This window comes from Gallinula chloropus, assembly GCF_964237585.1.
Source record: "Gallinula chloropus genome assembly, chromosome: 2".
Taxonomy (NCBI): Eukaryota; Metazoa; Chordata; class Aves; order Gruiformes; family Rallidae; genus Gallinula; species Gallinula chloropus.
Window position 1 is genome coordinate 18,356,774 of NC_140086.1, and position 21,318 is coordinate 18,378,091.

General features: G+C 36.4%; 1 protein-coding gene across 3 annotated transcripts in view; it reads left to right on the forward strand.

Annotated features, from left to right (window-relative positions):
* The window catches only part of CSMD3 (CUB and Sushi multiple domains 3), a gene marked incomplete at its 5' end in the record, with an annotated part of 624,550 nt that overhangs the window by 570,614 nt on the left and 32,618 nt on the right, over positions 1–21,318 (forward strand). For all 3 annotated transcript variants that reach the window (XM_084280272.1, XM_084280273.1, XM_084280274.1), the window contains 5 exons: positions 2,437–2,610; positions 8,093–8,275; positions 9,611–9,787; positions 11,953–12,132; positions 19,506–19,679. In XM_084280272.1, coding sequence (XP_084136398.1) covers positions 2,437–2,610; positions 8,093–8,275; positions 9,611–9,787; positions 11,953–12,132; positions 19,506–19,679 — 888 coding nt within the window. The remainder of the gene's footprint in view (positions 1–2,436; positions 2,611–8,092; positions 8,276–9,610; positions 9,788–11,952; positions 12,133–19,505; positions 19,680–21,318) is intronic.

Sequence of the window (21,318 nt, forward strand, 5' to 3'; positions counted from 1 at the left end):
AAATACGTTGTAGCTTGTGTACTTCTAGCTACTATAAATCCTCTATAAGAAGCAGAATTCAGCCTGGACCATAATTCCCTTTCAACTCTCTCTTTGAAATAAGGACTTTCAGGGGCATGTGATACTTAGTCACTTTTTACTAGAAAAATAATTTAAATTTGAAATTTTCTCAAAATGAAAGATAAGCTTGGACAATACACCTGAAAGAAATCCAGCAACCATATCATGCAAAGTATTCTTAATTCAGTTCTGACACACTTGCTCTGATTTGTTTTTTTCAAGCCACTGAGATACGAGTACACACAATCCACATATTCCAAGCTTGAAATCAAAATAATGCAGATTGTTTTTTTGCTGCTGTCTATGCCATCCTCTCAATAATTCTATCACAGCATCTTGTCCTGACATTTCTGTCATCACAGTATGACATATACAGCCATTTGCAGCTGTCTGATAGAATGAGAATTGTTGCAACCATACAGATCAAAGAAACTTCAAGTGTAGTTTTTAATTCAGTACTCAATAATTAGGGTATAACATTTGTAAATTTAATCAAATGTTTGTAAACTTAATTGGGATTGAAACTAATAATGCTGTAATTTTACTGGTACAGCATACCATCTGAGCAGAAGAGAATGTGATTTTACAGAGTGTTATATTTCTCATCCACAGTGAGCATTAGCTGTTTATTTTATTGAGGGGGATATTTCAGGGAAAAAGAAATAGCTATTGAAATGTCATATTGGCATATCATTCAGAAAATTTTGGGTTGTTAGGGGGCTTTGGGATTTTGTTTTGTTTTTTAAGGCAAGTAAGGTTTTGACCCTTTGTGACAGAAATTCACTTATAATTGTCCATAATAATGAAAAAATATATTTTGACCTGACATTTTTACATACTTGAAAGAAGATAAATAGTATTATTCTCTTTTATTTTAATTCTCCTTTTATTATTTGTTAATTTAATCTGATTCAAAGCTTAATACAAAAAAGCACTGTGCAGGTATGTGGTGGAACAGAGAGGCAATATGACCTTTTATTAACAGGTCTAAATTTGCCTTCTCTCCAATCATACATAATTAATACTAAATTTTATTTATAAACAATTGATTAGACATATAATATTCTAACAACAAGTGCCCAGTTGGTAAAGCTGACTATTCTGCCCATTTTACTCAAAGTCCTGCAAGCCTCCAAAACAATCATTGGGGTCAGTGGCAGTAGGTAGGAATCAGCCAGTCACATACAGCATTCCTAAATCTTCTGTGGGCTTATCATAAATATTCTGTATCTTGCAAGTTGGACTCCTAAGAGAACATGTGCTATTGAATACATACCAATGTATGTATAAAGGTAAAGCTATAAGACCAACAATAATCATGAAAGGAAGATGGATCATCAGATATTAATTTGCATGTGTTGTATTTTACAATCGTTATACTGTTGTATATACCTCTGATGTGCTAGGGAATTAAATACATCCTCAACTCTAATTAGGCTTCTTATGTGACTTGTTTTGATAAAAAATTCCTGCTGGAAATGTTATGTTATTGAAGATGATGAAGTATTTATAAAAACTACATGTCTATAATTTAGAGGGCTGTTCTAGTACCCTGGTAGTTTCAATTGTATTTTGTGGGGTTTATGATTCATAAATACAGTATCTTTGGCCAAGATATGTCACATGCCATGGAGAGGTCTAAGATAAAAAGAAATCAAACATGCAAGGCTAGATTCTTTCTGTGAACAGAGTGAATTTGGTTTATGAATTTTAACTTTCCAGTTGCTGAACTCGACATACTTAGGTTGAAGTTACCTCCTTGCTCTGAAGAATCAAATGATTGGGAATTTATCCATGACCATTTCTAAGATTGGGATCCTACAGATCCTCCTTCCAATCTGTGACATTAGCATCAATGGATGATACAGAAGTACAAGTTAAAAATATGTAAATAAATATTTTATTTATGCAATACAATATATTCAACAACCAAAATAATGATTAAGAAATTAGTATATTGTCATTGAGGTACAAAATTTAGCAGAAATTATCTTGTTTATTAGCCTAAATTGTTCATGACTAATGATTTGGGAGCAGTGGATGAGAGATGAAGGTCCACGTAATCTCTGCCTCTGAAGAATACATGCGTGTGTGTGCATGTGTTTGTGCCATAAAGACCAACTTAGCGAATAAGTTTCTGTGAGCATCAACATCTATATCTAAAATACCTTTATGACATCTCCAAACACTTGTGTCACAGCTTTTGGCCTGTAATATATTTTGCAGTTTTTATCACCTAATGTACTTCCCTCCCCCAAACCCTAAAAAAGCCAGTGTCTTCACAAAGTTTATGTATGGCATTAGGAAAATGGTAAATACAAACTGTTTGATCAGTGATAATAACCTTTTTTTATCTCCAATAATTATGCATTGTAGTGATTGACTGTGGCCATCCTGGCGTTCCTCCTAACGCGGTCCTGTCTGGAGACAAATATACATTTGGGGCTACTGTTCATTATACCTGTACAGGTAGACGATCATTGTTAGGGCAGTCATCTCGTACATGTCAGTTAAATGGACACTGGAGCGGATCTCTTCCTCACTGCTCAGGTAATTTTTTTTAAAATTAATGGATGTGCCCTAAAGTTGTTTTGAATTTATTTTGATTATGTCAGAAGGCCATTTTCAAATCAGTAAAATCATGCATAATACTAGAGTAGTATCTCAATAGAAGTCAAGTAAAACCAAAATACCTAAAATATCTATTGGAAAGGAAATAATTTTGGAGAATTGGGTTTCCTCAGTGACGTTTAACATGAATAGGAAATTGCACATTCAATAGAATGTTAAAGGAACTGCTTTGTTTTCAAAATATTTTCTATGTGACTTCCTGACAGAATATTAATTTCCATGGGGAAAATTTGCATCATTTTCTCTTCAAGATGACAGGGGTTTTTTGGGGTTTTTTAACTTGCAAAATATCTATTGACTTGATGACACCTCAGATATGTCTTAATTGCAAAATACGTCCACCTTTAGAGTAATACCCAGTGGGCTCCACATCATTTTAATATAAAATGCTTCGTTTTGAGGGAATACCATCTAATCCTTGCAATTGGTTAGTCCTTACCAAAGTAGGGATGTTTTCTGAACCATTTATTGCTCAGAAATGTTCTGTTTCACAACTTCAGTAAGATTCACTTCAACAGTGGTGATCAGATGAAAAACAGAAATCCAAGACACACACAAATTTGGGAATTTGCCTAAATAGCATTTCTTATCATAGAATATGTAAATAAATATTATGATAGAGCTTAATCATATTATCACTTTTAATTCTGAACAAACACTGGGGTGATGTTCTTTCTTGTCACCTTCATGTTTCCATTATAGATGCTAAAAAAATCAGTGGAATTTTGGACCTTATTCAGACCTATGTAATTCAGAGTACTTAGACATCTTCAAAGGCAGAAAATAGGGAGTAAACAAGTGACACTTTTTTCCTCAGGTTGTAAACATGCCAAAACAAGAGTGATAAATAACTGTTATGCATATTTGACAGTACTACTGCCAGTTTTACACTGAAAGTTCAAGTTTCTTTACAGCATTATTAAATGATAGAATCACAGAATTGTTTGGATCAGAAGGGTCCACAAAAGAATATGTGGTCCAACAACCTTATCATGGGCAGGGACATCTTCTACTAGATCAGTTTTCTTAAAGCCCTATCCAACCTGGCCTTGAACATTTCCAGGCATGGATCTCACAACTCCCTTTTTAGAAAAATGTCTTCCTTTATTAACCTACCAGCTCAGTTTAAAACCATTGCCCCTTGTGATATCAAAAAAAAAAAAAAATTGATCTATATTTCTTATGTATTTTATATATTGAAAGGCTGCAATGAGGTCTTCTGAGGATCCTTCCCTTCTCTAGCTTGAACAAACCCAGTTGTCACAACCTTTTTGCATCGGAGAGATGCTCCAGCCCTCTGACCTTCTTCATGGCCCTCCCTTGGACTTGCTCCAACAGGTGCATGTCCTTCTTTTACTAGGTACCCCAGAATTGGATGCAGTGCTACAGGTGGTGTCTCACATATTCCAATCCAATTTTTTTTCCCCCCTGCCTTCATTTCTTCATTGTATTCTTGTATAAACTGATTTAATCAGCTGTAGTTTCAGAATATGCAGTTTTTAGAGCCAATGTCACATAAATAGTTAAAAATAAATAACAAACATTAAAATAGTGTTTCTTGATTAAAATCTTGCACTAAATTCCAAAGTTTTGGTAGAATTTTTCAGTACTTGGACCATCTACCTCAAACTTTTAGGAAGGGGTTACAGAAAAGAACTAAGTATTATGAGAGTGCTCTCTGAGTTCTTCTTCTTGCACTAATCTGTCATTACAATCTAAAATGTAACAGAAACTAGAAAACATGATCACCCAATTTAATACCTTAACTTTCTACCAATGAAATCAAAGTGAAATTTTTCACAGTGGAAGCAAAGATCATGTTCTTATAACCTGTGATGTTTACAGCCACACACCAGAAATCGAAGCTTAATGTAAAGTAATAATACTTTGTAGATGATTATTTATGAGAATTTCAAATTCAGACTACATTCATCAAAAATGTTTTTTCTGCTAGTATGCATTCATGCTTGTTGGGGAAAAAAACCCTTTACCTCTACTTGTATCAAACTATAATGCTAGTTTAGAAAAAAATTGATACTTTGCTTTCAAAGTGTATCTTTGAAGTCCTTTCTCATTTAAAAACATTTTGCAGATTATCATACAGAATTTCCATCTAAAATTATGTAAAATCATTACTTTTTATTATTAGCCTTGAAAACTTGATTTTTAAATGTATATTAAAGCTTTAATTTTTTACATTTGATTATTATATTAATAATGAATAATGCATAATGTTCAACTAATGAAAGATACAACATGCTTGTGCTTTTTGTATGTGGAGAAGAATTCAGGCAGAAAATGCTATATCAGCAAACATAAGGTAACCAAATTTTGTCACCTTATTGCTACAAATTTTGTTCCTTATTGCTACATGGCACTTAATGTAACATCCTAGAGCTAGAAGGAATTCTCAATTCCCATTGATACCTGTTGGCAATCAGAAACACAGTTTTCAGTCACCACTTGTGTATCAGAATATCTTGTATGTATTTCTGGAGTCAGAAATTTGCAGTAACTTAAAGTTCCTCATAAGTGAAGCAATAGTTGTTACTTACTTAAGTGGTCTAAATAAAATAAAATTTAAATGCATTTTCATTAAAATTAAATGCCAGCTAAGAATTGGTTATGTATCTAAGTGAAGGATGGCTCATAAACCACTGTGAAAATCATTTAGTTGAATCTCTGCATGAGGTAACAAAAATATGTTCTATTATGATATCATTGATTATAACACTGTCACTTCCTGATGTGATTAGTCATTAAGAAAAATTATTTCTGTGACCTTCAATCAAAAGAGTTCATGGTTAACCTCTATAAGATTAAAAGAGTAATAATTCCTGGTAATAATCAGACATTAGGAAATAACATTTACAAGAGGAATCATTTACAAGAGGAATATATAATTTATACTCAATATAGCAATAAGTCTATTTTCATTTTTTCATCATATAACTATTTTAGGCAAAATGCCAAGTAACTTGCTGAAAACCGAGCTGTTATTGTAAAGGTTTTACAAGTATAGAGTAATTAATAGGCCCTGCCTCGAATTCTTCATAGTCTAAATAAATAATACTGGCAAATGTAATATAGAGAGTCCTAAAATAACAGTAACAGCAAAAAAATCTTCATCTAGAGCATTTTTAATAGTTCTAAAAATATTTAGCAGACTATTTTTAAAATAGAGGAATGTTAAGTTACCTAAGTAGCTCAGACATGAAGTATTCTGTAAGGCTTTAAAACTACTTACTATAATTTGGAACTATTTACAATTTACTTTTAAACAGGGCTTGCAGGTTGCTTCATTGATCTGTGTTACACAATGAAATGAGTAAGCCTCGAAGAACCTGTGATTTTGAACCAGACAGATAGCTAGCTTTTATATTTCCTTGAGTTAATTTGTTATTTCTGAAAGCGTTACAATGCATAGGATACTTTTTGCACATATGTGCTATAAAGGTTTACAATGCAATAGCCTTGACTATGTTAGTTTGATTATTCACAAATGAAAGGTGACCATTTAAGCTTGTTTAAATTGGCTTGATTCACAGTTAGCTGCATCAGCAAAGGGTTAGAGCAGTAGTATGAACTGCCAGGATTATTCTCTTAGTATTTCCAAGAAAAGTTCTGCTCTTTTCAGTGACTCTCCAGATGTTCCTTCAGTCTGAGGGTCTGTGTCTGCATCCTCTTTTCCCTCAAGCTCATAGGAGTTGTGCAGATCAGCTCCTGTGAGGTGTTTAGTTATACCATTTTTCGTTATATTTCTGAGGAAGGAAATAAGCATGGTCTATATGAAAGGAAATAAAAAGACGTAAGCAAGACCTACAAGGCTTCAGGTTTTCATATGAACTACCTTCGTAAGTTACAAAAATATGGTCAGCTTCTTGGACATACCAGACAAAAAAACAAGTATTTCCTTGTACACCATAATTTGCAAAGCAAACTAGTTTTACTCTTCTTCCTTTCACTATTCAGTTCTGTACATGCTTTTCTTAGTAAAGAGATGTGTCCAGGCAATCACTCCAACAGTGTATTTACACACAGTGCCAACCAAGGCAATGGGAAGTATGTTTTTCTCTGTATCTATAACTCCAGGGTCCTATCTCCCCATAGAGCTGATAGTGATTTTGTCTCATTTGGTCTTCTGGATACTTGGAGCAGACACCTTTGTTTACTACTTCTGTGTAGGAATTTCTCTTATTACTGATATTTAAGCTTAAATAAATATCAGAAAACTATGGTTATTCTAAAGAAAATATTATTTATATTAACTGTACAAATGTTGTACTATAATTGTCTCTAATGTGAAGCTACAAAATTACTCTCTTCAGTAGAAGTAAAGCTTTCTTGCTGATTCTTCATTAATTTTGTGTAACTAAGTGCAAACTGATGAAGATATGCTGATGAAGATATTATGATGTTTGAATTATTTTTTTAAGAAGACTGTTCAAATTATTTGCAGATTGTCACAGAAGACCATAAGCTAATTTTCCTGAAGAATGCAGCTCCAAAAATTCTCGAATTCAGCTCTTTTATTTTGAATCTCAGTAATACAATATGCTTTCATCTCTTTCACCGGAAAATACAGCTTTAAGACCTTTAAAAAGAAAAAACAAAAAAAACCCCAAAAACCAAAACCCAACAGATCCTAAGTACATATTAAAAGAGCTAAACAACTCACCAGCTGACCAAATACATTATTACTAAGATCTTCCTAAACATTCTATAGATGAATGAAGGTTTAGGTGTATAACCTTAAATATTATTATGACTCTGTTCATTATTTTCATGTTGATATATAACAGAGTACAAAACATTAAATCCCTATCTTAGAATTTACTCTTAACATTTCTAACTGAGGGAGATTTTAGCTATTAGGCAATTCTGAAGTGAGCTTTCAACATTTCTATGAATCAAAGAAATACCTCATGTCTGGTGTAGATAAAGTTCTATTCTAGACCTTACATTCAATGGCAAACTGTTACAACTCTAGTGATATAAAACTAGGAAGTATTTTATAAGCGTTTGTTATAGGCAAACACAAAAATTATCTTAACGATCAGGACCTTGGTTTTCCTCAGAATTCCTTATTTTAAATTAACAATTACCAAGTTTTTGTGGCTTTCTTCCTGTTTCCCTGTTCATGTTTGATGATTCTCTTACCAAAATTTTAGCATGACCTAAGGATAATCATAATTTCTGCTCTGAACTTCTGTAAAAAAATTAAAAAGAAATTATTTGAAAATCAAATAAATTTGTAATTTCATGGATTCTCACCCTTTGGGATATCTGTTTATTTCTAAAAATATTCTATAAGTTTAATTATGAATACATAGATATATTTTAAATGCAGTATCATAATGATATTTCATACTTATTGTAATCTTTGCACTCTAAATTCTAGGTGATACATCTGGTTCTTGTGGTGATCCAGGTATCCCAGGTCATGGGTCTAGAGAAGAAAACAATTTTAAAATTAAAAGCATAGTACATTTCAGCTGTGATATTGGATATATACTTCATGGATCAGAAGAAAGAACATGTCTGGCAAATGGAAGCTGGACAGGAAGACAACCGGAGTGCAAAGGTAAATCACAGAACATCTTCTTTTTTTTTTTTAAATTGTTAAATATGCTAATCAGAAAATGAATTATACATTGCCAGTTTTGAGTTGTAAACAGTTGATTTTTGGACTGATCTTTTTTTCACCGAATAACTTTGTTACACCATAGTAATGACTTGGCATCAAGTGACGAATCACTTCCTGGCACTCATGAAAGTGCGTGTTTTCAAAGTTTTGGGGGAAAAGAGAAAAACTGAACAGTTTATTTCTTCTCAGTCTTGTGTCAGCATCAATTTCATGTGTTATCCAGTACAAAAAAAATTGAACAGAAGGCATCTATAACTTAATTTTTACTGAAAGATTTTTCCCTTCAAAAGCTAACCATCATTTGAGTTTTACACTGGAATTTCAGAAAAAAGAGCTAAGTTTTAGGAAAAGGTCAATGTCAGGATTTCGTTAGATATATCTATGTCATAAATGATTGGGTTAAAAAAATATTCACTAATACTGTTGCCAGTATTATTATTTTTCAATAGAAAACAAATTGCTGAAGGAAATTTACTTGGAAAAAATACATCTAGAAATTTCAGGCTAGATATATTACCATAAAATAAAAGTCTAGCAGGATATTTATGGATAATAATGTATTACCTTAATTACTTTGATTCAAAAAAGGAAACAATTTGAGACTCATCTTCAGAGAACAGCTTCTTGAAAACCAGAAAATAATTTGAGAAGCTGTACTCTTTTTATCCACTTTATCACTGTTGACTGCATTAACTGTATGAAGTAATAAACTAATTTTAAGAACTTGCACAGGCTGGTTTTATAAGGTCCTTTCTGCTGATGTGCATCCTGACATAAACATATATATATATGTATGTTTAAGTTTGTATATTGGTACCTGAAGGGATATGTCCAGCTGAACTTTCTGTTGTTCTTTAATTTTGTGTATTATGTAATTAGATTAGCCTTTTGCATTTTAAGATGCATTTGATATTTATTCCCCTAAAAATCTCTTGAAATGGTGAATCTTATTCACAGATACATATGTACATATGTGTGTGTGTAATGCAAACCAATGTACATTGTTCTAGTTTAGGTCTTACAGATTACAGGTATATATGTGAAAGAGACATCACAGTTCCAAAGCTGAGCACTGAACAACTGTGAAATTGTTGCACCTGCCTATGAAATAATAGTTGGACTTTATCCTGTACTTTTAATTCGGTAGCAAATATACTTAGGTACAGAATTCTGTCACATAACACTTCTGTCAGTGAGGTTGTCCTTAGACATTACTATTTCAAAAAATATCTTTGCTACAATAAAAAAAACCCAACCCATTTTGCTTTATAGCTGTGCAGTGTGGTAATCCAGGGACAACTGCAAATGGAAAAGTATTTCGCATTGATGGAACTACTTACTCTAATTCAGTAATTTATTCCTGCATGGAAGGATACATACTTTCTGGATCATCTGTAAGACAATGCACTGCCAATGGAACATGGTCTGGATCCTTGCCAAACTGCACAAGTAAGACACATTCTAAGGAATATTCTTTGTGTTTCTCTTATCTGATGCACATAAATTAAGTTTTCAGTTTTTTCTTGCACTACTTCATACATAATTGTGTATAGGATTTTTTTTTTAAATATAGTGCTATCAGAAGCTGAAGAATATGTTTTTTTAAAGACAGACACAGTATAGTAAAATAGACTGCTGCTACAGTTTAAAGGAGTTCTATAGTTAAATGATCCACCAACTTTAATTCTTTTCAAGTATGTATTTTTAATCATGTTTATATTTCATGATATTTCATGTTCAAACCTTATTCATTTAATTGCTTTTCTTCATCATGAAAAGTTAGTGGTATAGTATTCCAGTGTTACCAAGGGCAGAAAAGAAAAAACTTGAAATGAAAGCTTGAGAGTTCTTTTTGTAGTGACTCTGAGGTCAAAACTGATTTCCCACATTCAGATAACATCTTCTATTCGGTCCCTTCATTAACCTTATACTAGCTCTGGCTACTCAGCTAAAAGAAGATATTTCACCTTTTCTCATATTCATAATAAGCATTTTGCAACAGTTTATTTTCAAGCCCCTCTTTCCTGCTTTATTACATGTCCTAGTTCATCTTCTAGTAACAATTATGAAAATATTACATTTATGAGACAGATGAAACTGCCTATCATTTTGAGGGAACACAATCTCATCAGAGGTACAACAATCTGTTTTCCTAGACTTGTCTACTTTATAGATTTACAGCAACCCATATAGAAGCCAAAAGTAGGATGGTAAAGAAAGCTTCTCCTAATGCTATTTTTAAATCCATCTTTAACATTAGGCTTGTGAACAGCTGTTTTTACAGTCAGCAAACCTGTGAGAGAGCCTTACGTTTATTGGTTATTTTCCAAATTATAATAGATGATTTATACCAAGGATAAAGGTATTTTATGACAGTGGCTGCATTTATATTTTTTTCTTATGCATTAGAATGACATTTAGATGTGGTTCAAGCCAGAACAGTCTTCTCAAAAGAAAAACGTACTCAGGTAGAAATTTGGGATTTTTTGTTAAAACCTAGAGAAATGTCTTAACAGGAAATGTATCCTAATAAAACAAAGAGAGGCATTATGAATATTATATGTGATATAGAACAATATTATTGATTTAATTAATATATAAGTATTTTACTTTTTTTATACAATAAATTTATTGACATTTCTAATACAGAGTTTTCTCTTTGTTGTGATTATACATTCAAAAAGTACATCAACTTATATGTTTATTCCAGTCATAATGTTATTTAGGGGTTTTAGTTTGCTATGTGTCCCCTGAAGTGGTTAGAATACATAAAGAACAGTTGACTGAAAATCTTACCAAAAAAGGTATGAGCTCTGAGAATTTACTATTTACTAATACCTAAAAGAGGGCAGAACCCCTACCATATGCTAAAACTTGTATCTAAGCTGATATAGGTACTAGATCTCTAAAATATTCAGAAATGAATAGTCATGTTACAGCACCATAGAACGGCTGAGATCAGCAGTCACCTCTGGAGATTTTCTCATCTTACCTGAAGGGAGGTTGTAGAGAGGTGGGCGACGGTCTCTTCAGCCAGATGACAGGAAATAGGACAAGGGGAAATGGCATGAAGCTGTGCCAGGGCAGGTTTAGATTGGATATTAGAAAAAAAAAAAAAATACTGAAAGAGTTGTCAGGGTCTGGAGCAGGCTGCCCAAAGAAGTGGTTGAGTCACCATCCCTGGATGTGTTTAAAAAAAAGGGTTGATGAAGTACTTAGAGATATGGTTTAGCTTAGGATGGGATTGGTTGGACTTGATGATCTTCAAAGGTCTTTTCCAACCTTGTGATTCTGTGTCATTCTGTGTGTGATTTCTTGTGAATTTTTAAATTTTAAAATCTTGAAATATTATTGTGCAGCCCATTACTTCGATTGTTGAACAAATGTATTGATGTTCTCCAAATGTAACTGTTACACTTCTCCACATGTGGTGTTTGGCAACTAATTCAGATGACATATTTGTTTATCTTCTCTGGATGGAAATAAGATTTATGGTACTTTTTCCTTCTCCTTTTTTTTCCCAATAAATTCCTAGTGTTGTCCTGTTTTCTCCCTCGCATATAAATGAATCACATTTAGGTTTTAAAATCTGTTCCTCAACTATTTACTTGCAGTTATCAGTTGTGGAGATCCAGGAGTTCCGGCCAATGGCATGAGATACGGTGATGATTATGTTGTTGGACAAAATGTTACTTACATGTGCCAACCTGGTTATACAATGGAATCAAATAGCTCCTTAATTCGCACTTGTACAAGCAATGGCACGTGGAGTGGAGTAATCCCAACATGCAAAGGTACAACATTATTTTTATTGTCAACTATTTCTCCTATGACATTTACATCCACTGTTCATTGTAATGAGTCAGACAAATAGTTCAACAGAAATAAAAACTCTGCTAGTATGAATACACTGAATTGATTTTTTGGCTGCAGGAACAGTGACTTCATCCTGTGATTCTCTTCCTTTTTATTTTTCATACTAGCACAGTATTGTTATAGCTTGATAGAACATTTTATTACCCTGCTGTTAAAATGAATTAACGAATATGAAATAATGGTTTAGATTTGTTGGGTTGGGTTTTTTTTAAGGTTAGAATGTCATACCAAATAAGACATTATATATGTCCCTGTTTTCACAAAAAGACCACTGAAGCATGTGATAGACATCTTTGGGAAAGGTCTGCATAAATACAACTGAACTCTGTCAAAGGAAAATTGTTCTGTGTCATTCTATCTGTAATACTAAGATTTTTCTTTGATTCCTCATTCATTAGATGTGCACTTTTGAGCATCACTGTGCTGTATCGACATACTCAGCAAAAAAAGACTAAATCCTTCTAGAAAAATTTCCTAATAAACATTTTTTTCTGCTTCATGTTATTTTCTCTATTGTGAAAACTGAATGGATTAATCTCAAGATCTTCCTTTCTCTTTTACTAATTGCATTTCTAATTTTTCTGTTTTATTGGAATTTTTAATGCTCTCTGTTGAAATTAAAGAACAGACATATGAATGCTATTGAAAGGCTACCTTTTCTTTGTCATCAAATCAATTTTCTATGAGAAACTGGCTTGATAACCCTAAACCACCTTCTCTCTAGAGTAGTTTTTCTCACTTCCTGATACCATAGCTGTAGAGAAGCAGCATTGCAGCTTTGGTGTTTTATTTCTGCAGTCACACGTCTGACCTCTGTTCTTTTAAAAGTTAGTTGGCTAAATTTGTACTTACTTGTCATCTATCTTCCTTCTGTTTTGTTTTCAAGAATTACAGGTACATACATTGTCAGCAATTCTCATTTTCCTCCCCTGAATTCATTCACCAAAAATAAATAACTCCACGCCAGTTGCAATTACTTTCCTTGATGAATACAATTCTTCCAATATCTTATAAAGTCCAGTTTAATTGTAATTCACCTTTGATACTGTACACTCTTAACCAGCCAACATCAATCACAAACCTTGTTTTCAGAATGGAAGAATGGCCATATTGGTTCTATTGATCAAGATTCTGTTGGTCTGTCTCCAAGAGTGGCTCTAATTGAACAGATAGAAAATCATATAAACATGTATTTATGATAGTGTCGCAGACACCTACCTGGGACCAAGACATCTAATTGATTTGATTCAAATAGAACCATACATAGAAAGAGTTAAGACTGTCAGTTTTGGCTTTGAGTCTTTCTGGGTTTTTGGTCATACGTATTTATTGCTTGTATAAATACTAAATGATAATCCTATGCAGAAAATGTAGTGTTCTCAGAATTTTGTTCTACTCCACACAAGTTTGTATGAGTGAACTAGGTAAGTTAATAACCCCCATATTTTTGGCTGTGGAATTAAAAAAAATATATGAATTTACTGGCATCATGGAGACATGATGGGATGGCTCCTCTGGCTAGACTGTTGCAAATGAAGGATATGGGCTCTTAAGGAAGAAAGAGCAGGAGAGATGAGGCAGATGTCTTGCCTTCTGTGTGAGTGATCCTCTAGAGTGCATGAAGTTTTCCCTGGGGATGGATAAGAGGCCCACCCACAGCTTATGGGTCAGGATTAAAGGGAGGGCAGGGGACATTATATTGGGGGTCTGATGGATGTAAACCAATCAAGCAGATGAGGCACTCTACAGGGATATAGGAGTGGCCTCACATTCACAAGCCCTTGTTCTCTTGGAGGACTTCAACCACCACGATACTTTTGGGAAGTACAGAGAACACAACAGGGCACAAGCAATCCACAAGGTTCCAAGAATGTGTCAATGATAACTTCCTCCTCCAAGTGAGAGAGGAGCTAATGAGGACAGGTGCCATGTTGGACCTTGTTCTCACCAACGAGGAGCTGGTGGATAAAGTGAAACTCAAGGGCAACCTTGGCTGCAGAGACCATAAAATGGTAGAGTGTGAGATCCTTAGAGCAGCAAGCAGGGTGCACAGCAGGCACACTACCCTGCACTTCAGGAGAGCAGACTTTGGCCTCTTCAGGGACCTGCCTGTTAGAGTGCCACGGGACAAAGCCCAGGAGGGAAAAGGGGCGCAAGAAAGATGGTTATTATTCAAAGACCACCCCCTCCAAGCTCTGAAGCAATGCATCTCAACAAAGAAAAAGTCAGGCAAAAATTCCAGGACACTTGCATGGACAAACAAGAAGCTCCTGGACAAACAAACACAAAAAGGAAGCCTACAGAGGATGTAATCAAGGGTAAGTAACATGAGAGGAATACAGAGAAATTGTCTGAACAGCCAGGGATCAAGATAGGAAACCTAAAAACCTGATAAAATTAAATCTGCCCAGGGATGTCAGGGACAAGAAGAAAAGTTTCTACAGGTATGTCAGTGATAAAAGGAAGATAAGGGAAAATTCAAGCCTTCTGTAGAAGGAAATAGCAGACCTCATTACCTAGCATATGGAGAAGGATGAGGTATTCAGTGACATTTTTTCCTCAGTCTTCACCAGCAAGGGCACTAGTCAAACTGCCCAAGTTGCAGGAGAATTAAGAACAAGAAGATCCGATTTGAGACCACCGAAGGAACCTGAATGTGAAAAAGTCCATGGTACCTGATGAGATGAATCAATGGGACCTGAGGGAACGGGAGGATCACAGAACGTTACACAGAATCACAGAATGTTAGGTGTTGGAAGGTTATTGTCAAGCAAAATATCTCAGTGCTTCTTGTTAAATTTTCCTTTCTATGCAGAAAGAATATTCCACTCATGGACAGGGAAGTTGCTTTCCTTGTCTATTTTTAGAGTATCAATCAAAGAGAAAAGGCCTGGGTTCTAACCAAGATCACAGAATCACAGAATCACAAGGTTGGAAGAGACCTCCGAAGATCATCGAGTCCAACCATTCCCATCCTACGCTAAACCATATCCTTAAGTACCTCATCAAACCTTTTTTTGAACACATCCAGGGATGGTGACTCAACCACCTTCCTGGGCAGCCTGATCCAGGCCCTGACAACTCTTTCAGTAATTTTCTTTTCTAATATCCAATCTAAACCTGCCCTGGCACAGCTTCATGTCATTTCCCCTAGTTCTATCTCCTGCCACCTGGCTGAAGAGACCATCGCCCACTTCTCTACAACCTCCCTTCAGGTAGTTGTAGGTGATGATAAGGTGTCCCCTGACCCTCCTCTTCTCCAAGCTAAACATCCCCGGCTTCCTCAGCCGCTCCTCATAGGATTTGCCCTCCAGCCCGTTCAGCCTGGTTGCCCTTCTCTGCACTTGCTCGAGGACCTCAATGTCCTTTTTATGGCGGGGAGCCCAGAACTGGACACAGTACTCAAGGTGTGGCCTCACCAATGCCAAGTACAGGGACACAATTACCTCCCTAGACTTACTGGCCACACTGGTTTTGATACAAGCCAGGATGCCATTGGCCTTCTTGGCCACCCAGGCACACTGCTGGATCATATTCAGCCTGCAGTCACCCAACACCCCCAGGTTCTTCTCTGCCTGACAGCTCTCCAGCCAGTCTCCCCCAAGCCTGTAACACTGCATGGGTTTGTTATGTCCCATGTGCAGCACTCTACACTTGACCTTGTTAAACTTCATCCCATTGGTCTGAGCTCCTTGGTCCAGTCTGTTCAGATCCCTCTGAAGAGCCTCCCTACCCTCAGGCAGATCAACACTTCCTCCTAGTTTAGTGTCATCTGCAAACTTACTGAGGGGGCATTCAATCCCTTCATCGATGCCATTGATAAAGATGTGGAGTAAGACTGGAATGTAGTAGCTAAGCCACTTTGCATCATATTTGAAAAGCTGTGGCAGTTCTCTGAAGTTCCCACAGAGTGGAAAAGGAGAAACATAACCCCCATTTTTAAAAGGGGTGGTAAAGAAAGACCCAGGGAACTGTAGATCAGTCACTCACGTCTGTGCCTGACAAGATTGTGGAGCAGATCCTCTTGGAAACTCTGCTCAGGCATTTGGAAAATAAGGAGGTGATTGGTTACAGCCAATATGGCTTCACTAAGGGTAAATTGTTCCTGACAAATTTGGTGAAATTCTATAATGGGGCTAGAGTATTGGTGGATAAGAGAAGTTTATGTAACTACCTGGACATGTGCAAGGCATTTGACACAGTCTCATGCAACAATCTTTTCTCTAAACTGGAGAGACATGTGTTTGATCGATGGACCACTCAGTCTGAACTGTCTGAATGGTCACATGCAAAGAGTTGAGGTCAATGGCTTGATGTGCAAGTAGAGACCAGTCATGAGTTGTGTTCCTCAGCAGTCAGTATTGAGACTGGGACTGTTTAATATCTTTGTTGGTGGCATCGACAATTGGATTGAGTGTGCTCTGATCAATTTTACTGACAATACCAAACTACATGTACAGTCAAGCGGGGTATCCAAAGGCACCTTGATAGACTTGAGGAATGAGCTTGTGTGAACCTCATGAAGTTCAACAAGGCCAAGTGCAAGGTCCTGCATGTGGGTCAGAACAATCCCAAGCACAAATACAGGCTAGGCAGAGAATGGATTGAGAAAAGTTTCGTTGATGAGAAGCCCAACAAGAGCAGGCAATGTGTGCTTGCAGCCCAGAAAGACAACTGTATCCTGGGCTTCATCAAAAGAAGTGTGACTAGCAGTTCAAGGGTTCTGCCCCTCTACTCTGCTCTTATGAGATCCCACTTGGAGTACTGTGTCCAGCTCTGAGGTCCCCAGTGCACAAAGGACATGGAACTGATGGAGTGAGTACAGAGGACCATGAAGATGATCGGGGGTTGGAGCACATCTGCTGTGAAGACAGGATGAGAGAGTAGGGCTCGTTCAGCCTGGAGAAGGCCCCAGGAGACCTTCTAGCAGTCTTCCAGTACCTAAAAAGGGCCTACAGGTAATCTGGAGAGGGACTGTTTCCCAGGGTACATAGTGATAGAATAAAGTGTAATGGATTTAAACTAAAAAAAGGAAGATTTAGATTAAATATTAGGAAGAAAATACTCACTGGGAGAGTGGTAAGGCACTGGAAAAGGTTTTCTAGCAAAGCTGTGGATTCCTCCTCCATGGAATTATCCAAGGTGAGGGTTGATGTGGCTTAGGGCAGCCTGTTCTAGTGGAGGGTGTCCCTGCCCACATCAGGGGTGTTGGAACTCAGTGATCTTTGAGGTCCCTTCCAACCCAGATCATTCCATGATTTTATTATTCTATGTAATATGCAGTAGCGTGTTTGAAATGTATCACAATTAGTCATTGCTGTCAGGAGGAAGTGCCAAGGTCCCCTGGTGCTATTTATTTAAAATAATTGGAAAATGAACTGGGCAGAAAATCTATGTGTAATTGTCACATTGAAATAGAAGATATAAATAATTCTCTTGCTTTGCCCAGTGGAAAAAGATGTATATTCATCTGCAGCTAAATATCCAACCATTCAAATATTGTCTTTCATGCAGACTTGCATTTATATTACACTTTCAGCTTTCAAATTGAGAAATGTTGATTTACGTATTTATGGTTATCTCTCTGACCAAAACACTTAGAGAGGCATTCTGCCTTGTTCCTGGAAGTTGCTGATTTCTTCACCTCAAAATTCTTATATTACACCTATTTTCATGCTAATTCTTCTGTCCTTTTCCCTAATTATTGACCAGCATTTTTTCCTTTATTATTCTTTTCACAAGTTAAAACAGACAGATGTTTTTAAGTGGACTAGTCATGAAGTTCTTTGAGAACACAGACGGACTTTTTGTTGCTTGAAGGACTTATTTTGACTTACTTCTATTAAAGTGAAAATGCAGCAAAAACTATTGTGTGTTTTTTCAGGTTTGTTATTTGGTCATTAATTTTTAATCTATGAAGCAGAGCAAGAGAAACAGAAAGTATAAAAAAAAAAGCCCTTAAAATTTAGATTTGGTTTACTTGTTAGCAAAGAATTATTGAATAAGAATAGTACATTCATGCAATAATCTCAACCCATCTTGAATGATGCTGCAGTGCATCTTTGTGGTGTAACTAGTTGAGATTCTCTCATTGAAGTGTGTTATGAGAATGGAAAAATGGGACATGGTGAACCTTCTGCAGATCACATTCAAATACGCAGTACACCTGATCTCATGCCTCTGACTGCTTTTGAGCCTGTAAGATGATGGCTGGTTAAGCATAGGTTTAAAGATTATGAGTGCAGCTTTTACCTTCTTCCGTTCTTGTGACCTGTGTGTTCTCTGCTTTATTTATAGTCACCAGCTCTTGTCATTTACCCCAATTGTCTCTACTCTAGTTTCATTTGCTTTCTTTCTCCTTCTCTATCATTTTTTCCCAGCTTTTCTCTGTTTTTCTTTTCTCTTTCTCATACATTCTAGTAACTTTGGCCTAAATTTACATTTCTTTTTTTTTTTTTATTCAGATTTTTTTTTTCATTTAACTTCTTTACACCCTTTTTCCTTCAGCTCTCAATTACCAATTGTCTGTTACTACTCATTATCCAGTGAGTAGCACATTTATCTTCATCACTACAGTTATGTCTGTTTATTTTTAATGTCCTGTTGTGTTTTTCACTCCTCTTTCCTAAAACTAAGTAGAAGTTATTTCTGGTTTGTTTTTTTTTTTTTCCTGGGAGACCTGGAAATGTGAAACTATAGTAAAATATTTGTTGGCAACACTGACAATTTCAAGTTGAAACTCCTTAAATTTTGTTAATCTATCTAGAAGCGGGATGCTTTTTGGTAAAAAGCTAATCATTAAACAAATGCTAAACAAACTAACTAAACAAGCTTTCAAATCATATTTTGGAGCAATTGTCCTTGAATTAAAAGTAAATGTTTAAGCTGGTTAACAGAAAGAATTTGGGTATCACCACAGTAACTGAAAATAATTGTAAACTATGTTGTCTAAATAGAGAAAATAATTTTGTAGCATACTACCAGACATATCTTAAATGTTGTACACTTCATAGTCTCTATACTGATTTTTAGGTAGTCTTCCTACCTGGTTTGATGAAGGATTGTGTTTTACTTAAGACATTTCATGAGTCAGCCAATGTCTCCTAAATGGAGGAAACCTGAAGTACTAACTTCAGGAAATATGGCAAGAATACAATGAGGTATATAGCATGTCCTGATTGTATTGTCCTCTAAAAAAAAGGTGAAATTAGCACATATGGTTGTTCTAGTAATTGTGTACACTGGGGATATTTACTACATCTGGGCCTAATTATTTTGAATATGATTGCAGCTGTTACCTGCCCAACTCCTCCGCAGATCTCTAATGGAAGGTTGGAAGGAACAAATTTGGACTGGGGATTTAGCATTAGCTATGTCTGCTCTCCAGGATACGAACTCTCTTTTCCTGCTGTTTTGACTTGCGTTGGGAATGGAACATGGAGTGGCGAAGTCCCCCAGTGTTTGCGTATGTATTTACTTTATGATCCAGTATATATTTAGGTTTTCTCTATAAAGTTTTTGGTGGTGGTGGTTTTTTGTTCGTTGGGTTGGGGTTTATTCCTAGCAGTGGCTCAGTTCATTTCCAACCAAGGACAAATGGCATCCTCTGTTTTCCAAAATTGTAACATAATTTGTAAATTACATGTGGTGGTTTGACCCTGGCTGGAGGCCAGACAGCCACCAAAGTCACTCATGGGCAAATCAGACTCAACAGAGAATCAAAGAGTCACAGAATCTGGGATTGGGGTTGGAAGGGACCTCAAGAGATCATCGGGTCCAACCCCTCTGCCAAAGCAGACTCCCTAGCTCATATTGCATATCTATCTACACAACACACCAGTGAAACATGAGTAGGATAATGAGAAGTGCAACCAGATCTTAAAGCACTTCTCCCACCCCTCCCTTCTGAGCAGACTTAAGCTATGATTCCTCTCCTTTTTTCCCCCAGCACTGTGGGACGAGGAGGGGCAGGGAATGGGGGTTCAATCAGTTCCTGACAAGTTGTTTTCCTTCTTAGCTGGGGGGTGGGGGCATTCCTCACACCCTTCCCCTGCTGCACCATGGGGTCCTTCATGAACATCTCCAATGTGAGTCATTTCCCACTGGGCTTCCACTATTCACCAGCTGCCCAAACATGGGTCACTTCTATGGGGTGCAGTCATAAATCATAGAATGTCTCTCAGTCTCTCAAGCCCAGACTGCTCCAGCCTGGTCCTCCACAGGATCAGAAGCCTCTTCTCCCAGCAAACCTGCTCCGGTGTGGATCTCTCTCTCTCTCTTGCTCATCTCTGTGTCTCTATCTCTCTTCACGGGCTGCAAGTGCTGGCAGAGACTTGCTCCAACACGGGTCACAGCATCTTCTGTTTGTCTTCACCTGCTCCAGTGTAGGGCCTCTCCACGGGTCTCATCCTTTTCCAAGGGATGCAGGGGTGCACCTGCTCCACCATGGGTTTCTCCAAGAGCTGCCGAGGCATCTTTCTCTCTGGCACCCAGACCACCTCCTCCCCCACCCCTTCACTGTCCTTGGTGTGTCTGCACAGTTTCTTACATCTTCTCACTTCCTTCTCTGGTGGCAGTAAGCGTCTTCTTGCATTCTTTTTCTACTAGGCTCAACCTTGGTCAACAGCAACTCTGGCCTTGAGTCAGCTGGTGTTTACTCTGTCAGGCCTACAAAAAGCTTCTAGCTGCTTCTTGTAGAAGCTACAGCCCCCCCTCTCCACCAGAATCTAGCCACACAAAACTATGACATTGTAGAAAACATAGCAATATCTAGAAATCTTTTATGAGCATATAGGAAGCCTTAAACACAAACACAAAAAAATACAACAGTGTGTACCCAATGATTCAAGGCAAAACAAAATGAAGAATTGCTGTCTTCTTTTCAGACCCATCTACATATAGAATACGGGAAGTTTCATTATAATCTCTTTTATTTACTCATTACTCATCCTAAACTTTATTTGATGTTAGAGTTTTTACTCTTGGTAATGTTGACTAGGCCCCAGGGTGAATCTTTGACAAGTGTCTATTTCTCCTCTTACACTAAATTAAGTTATATGTTTTATACAGTAAATTTTGTTAACCTGAAATTTATGACAATGATT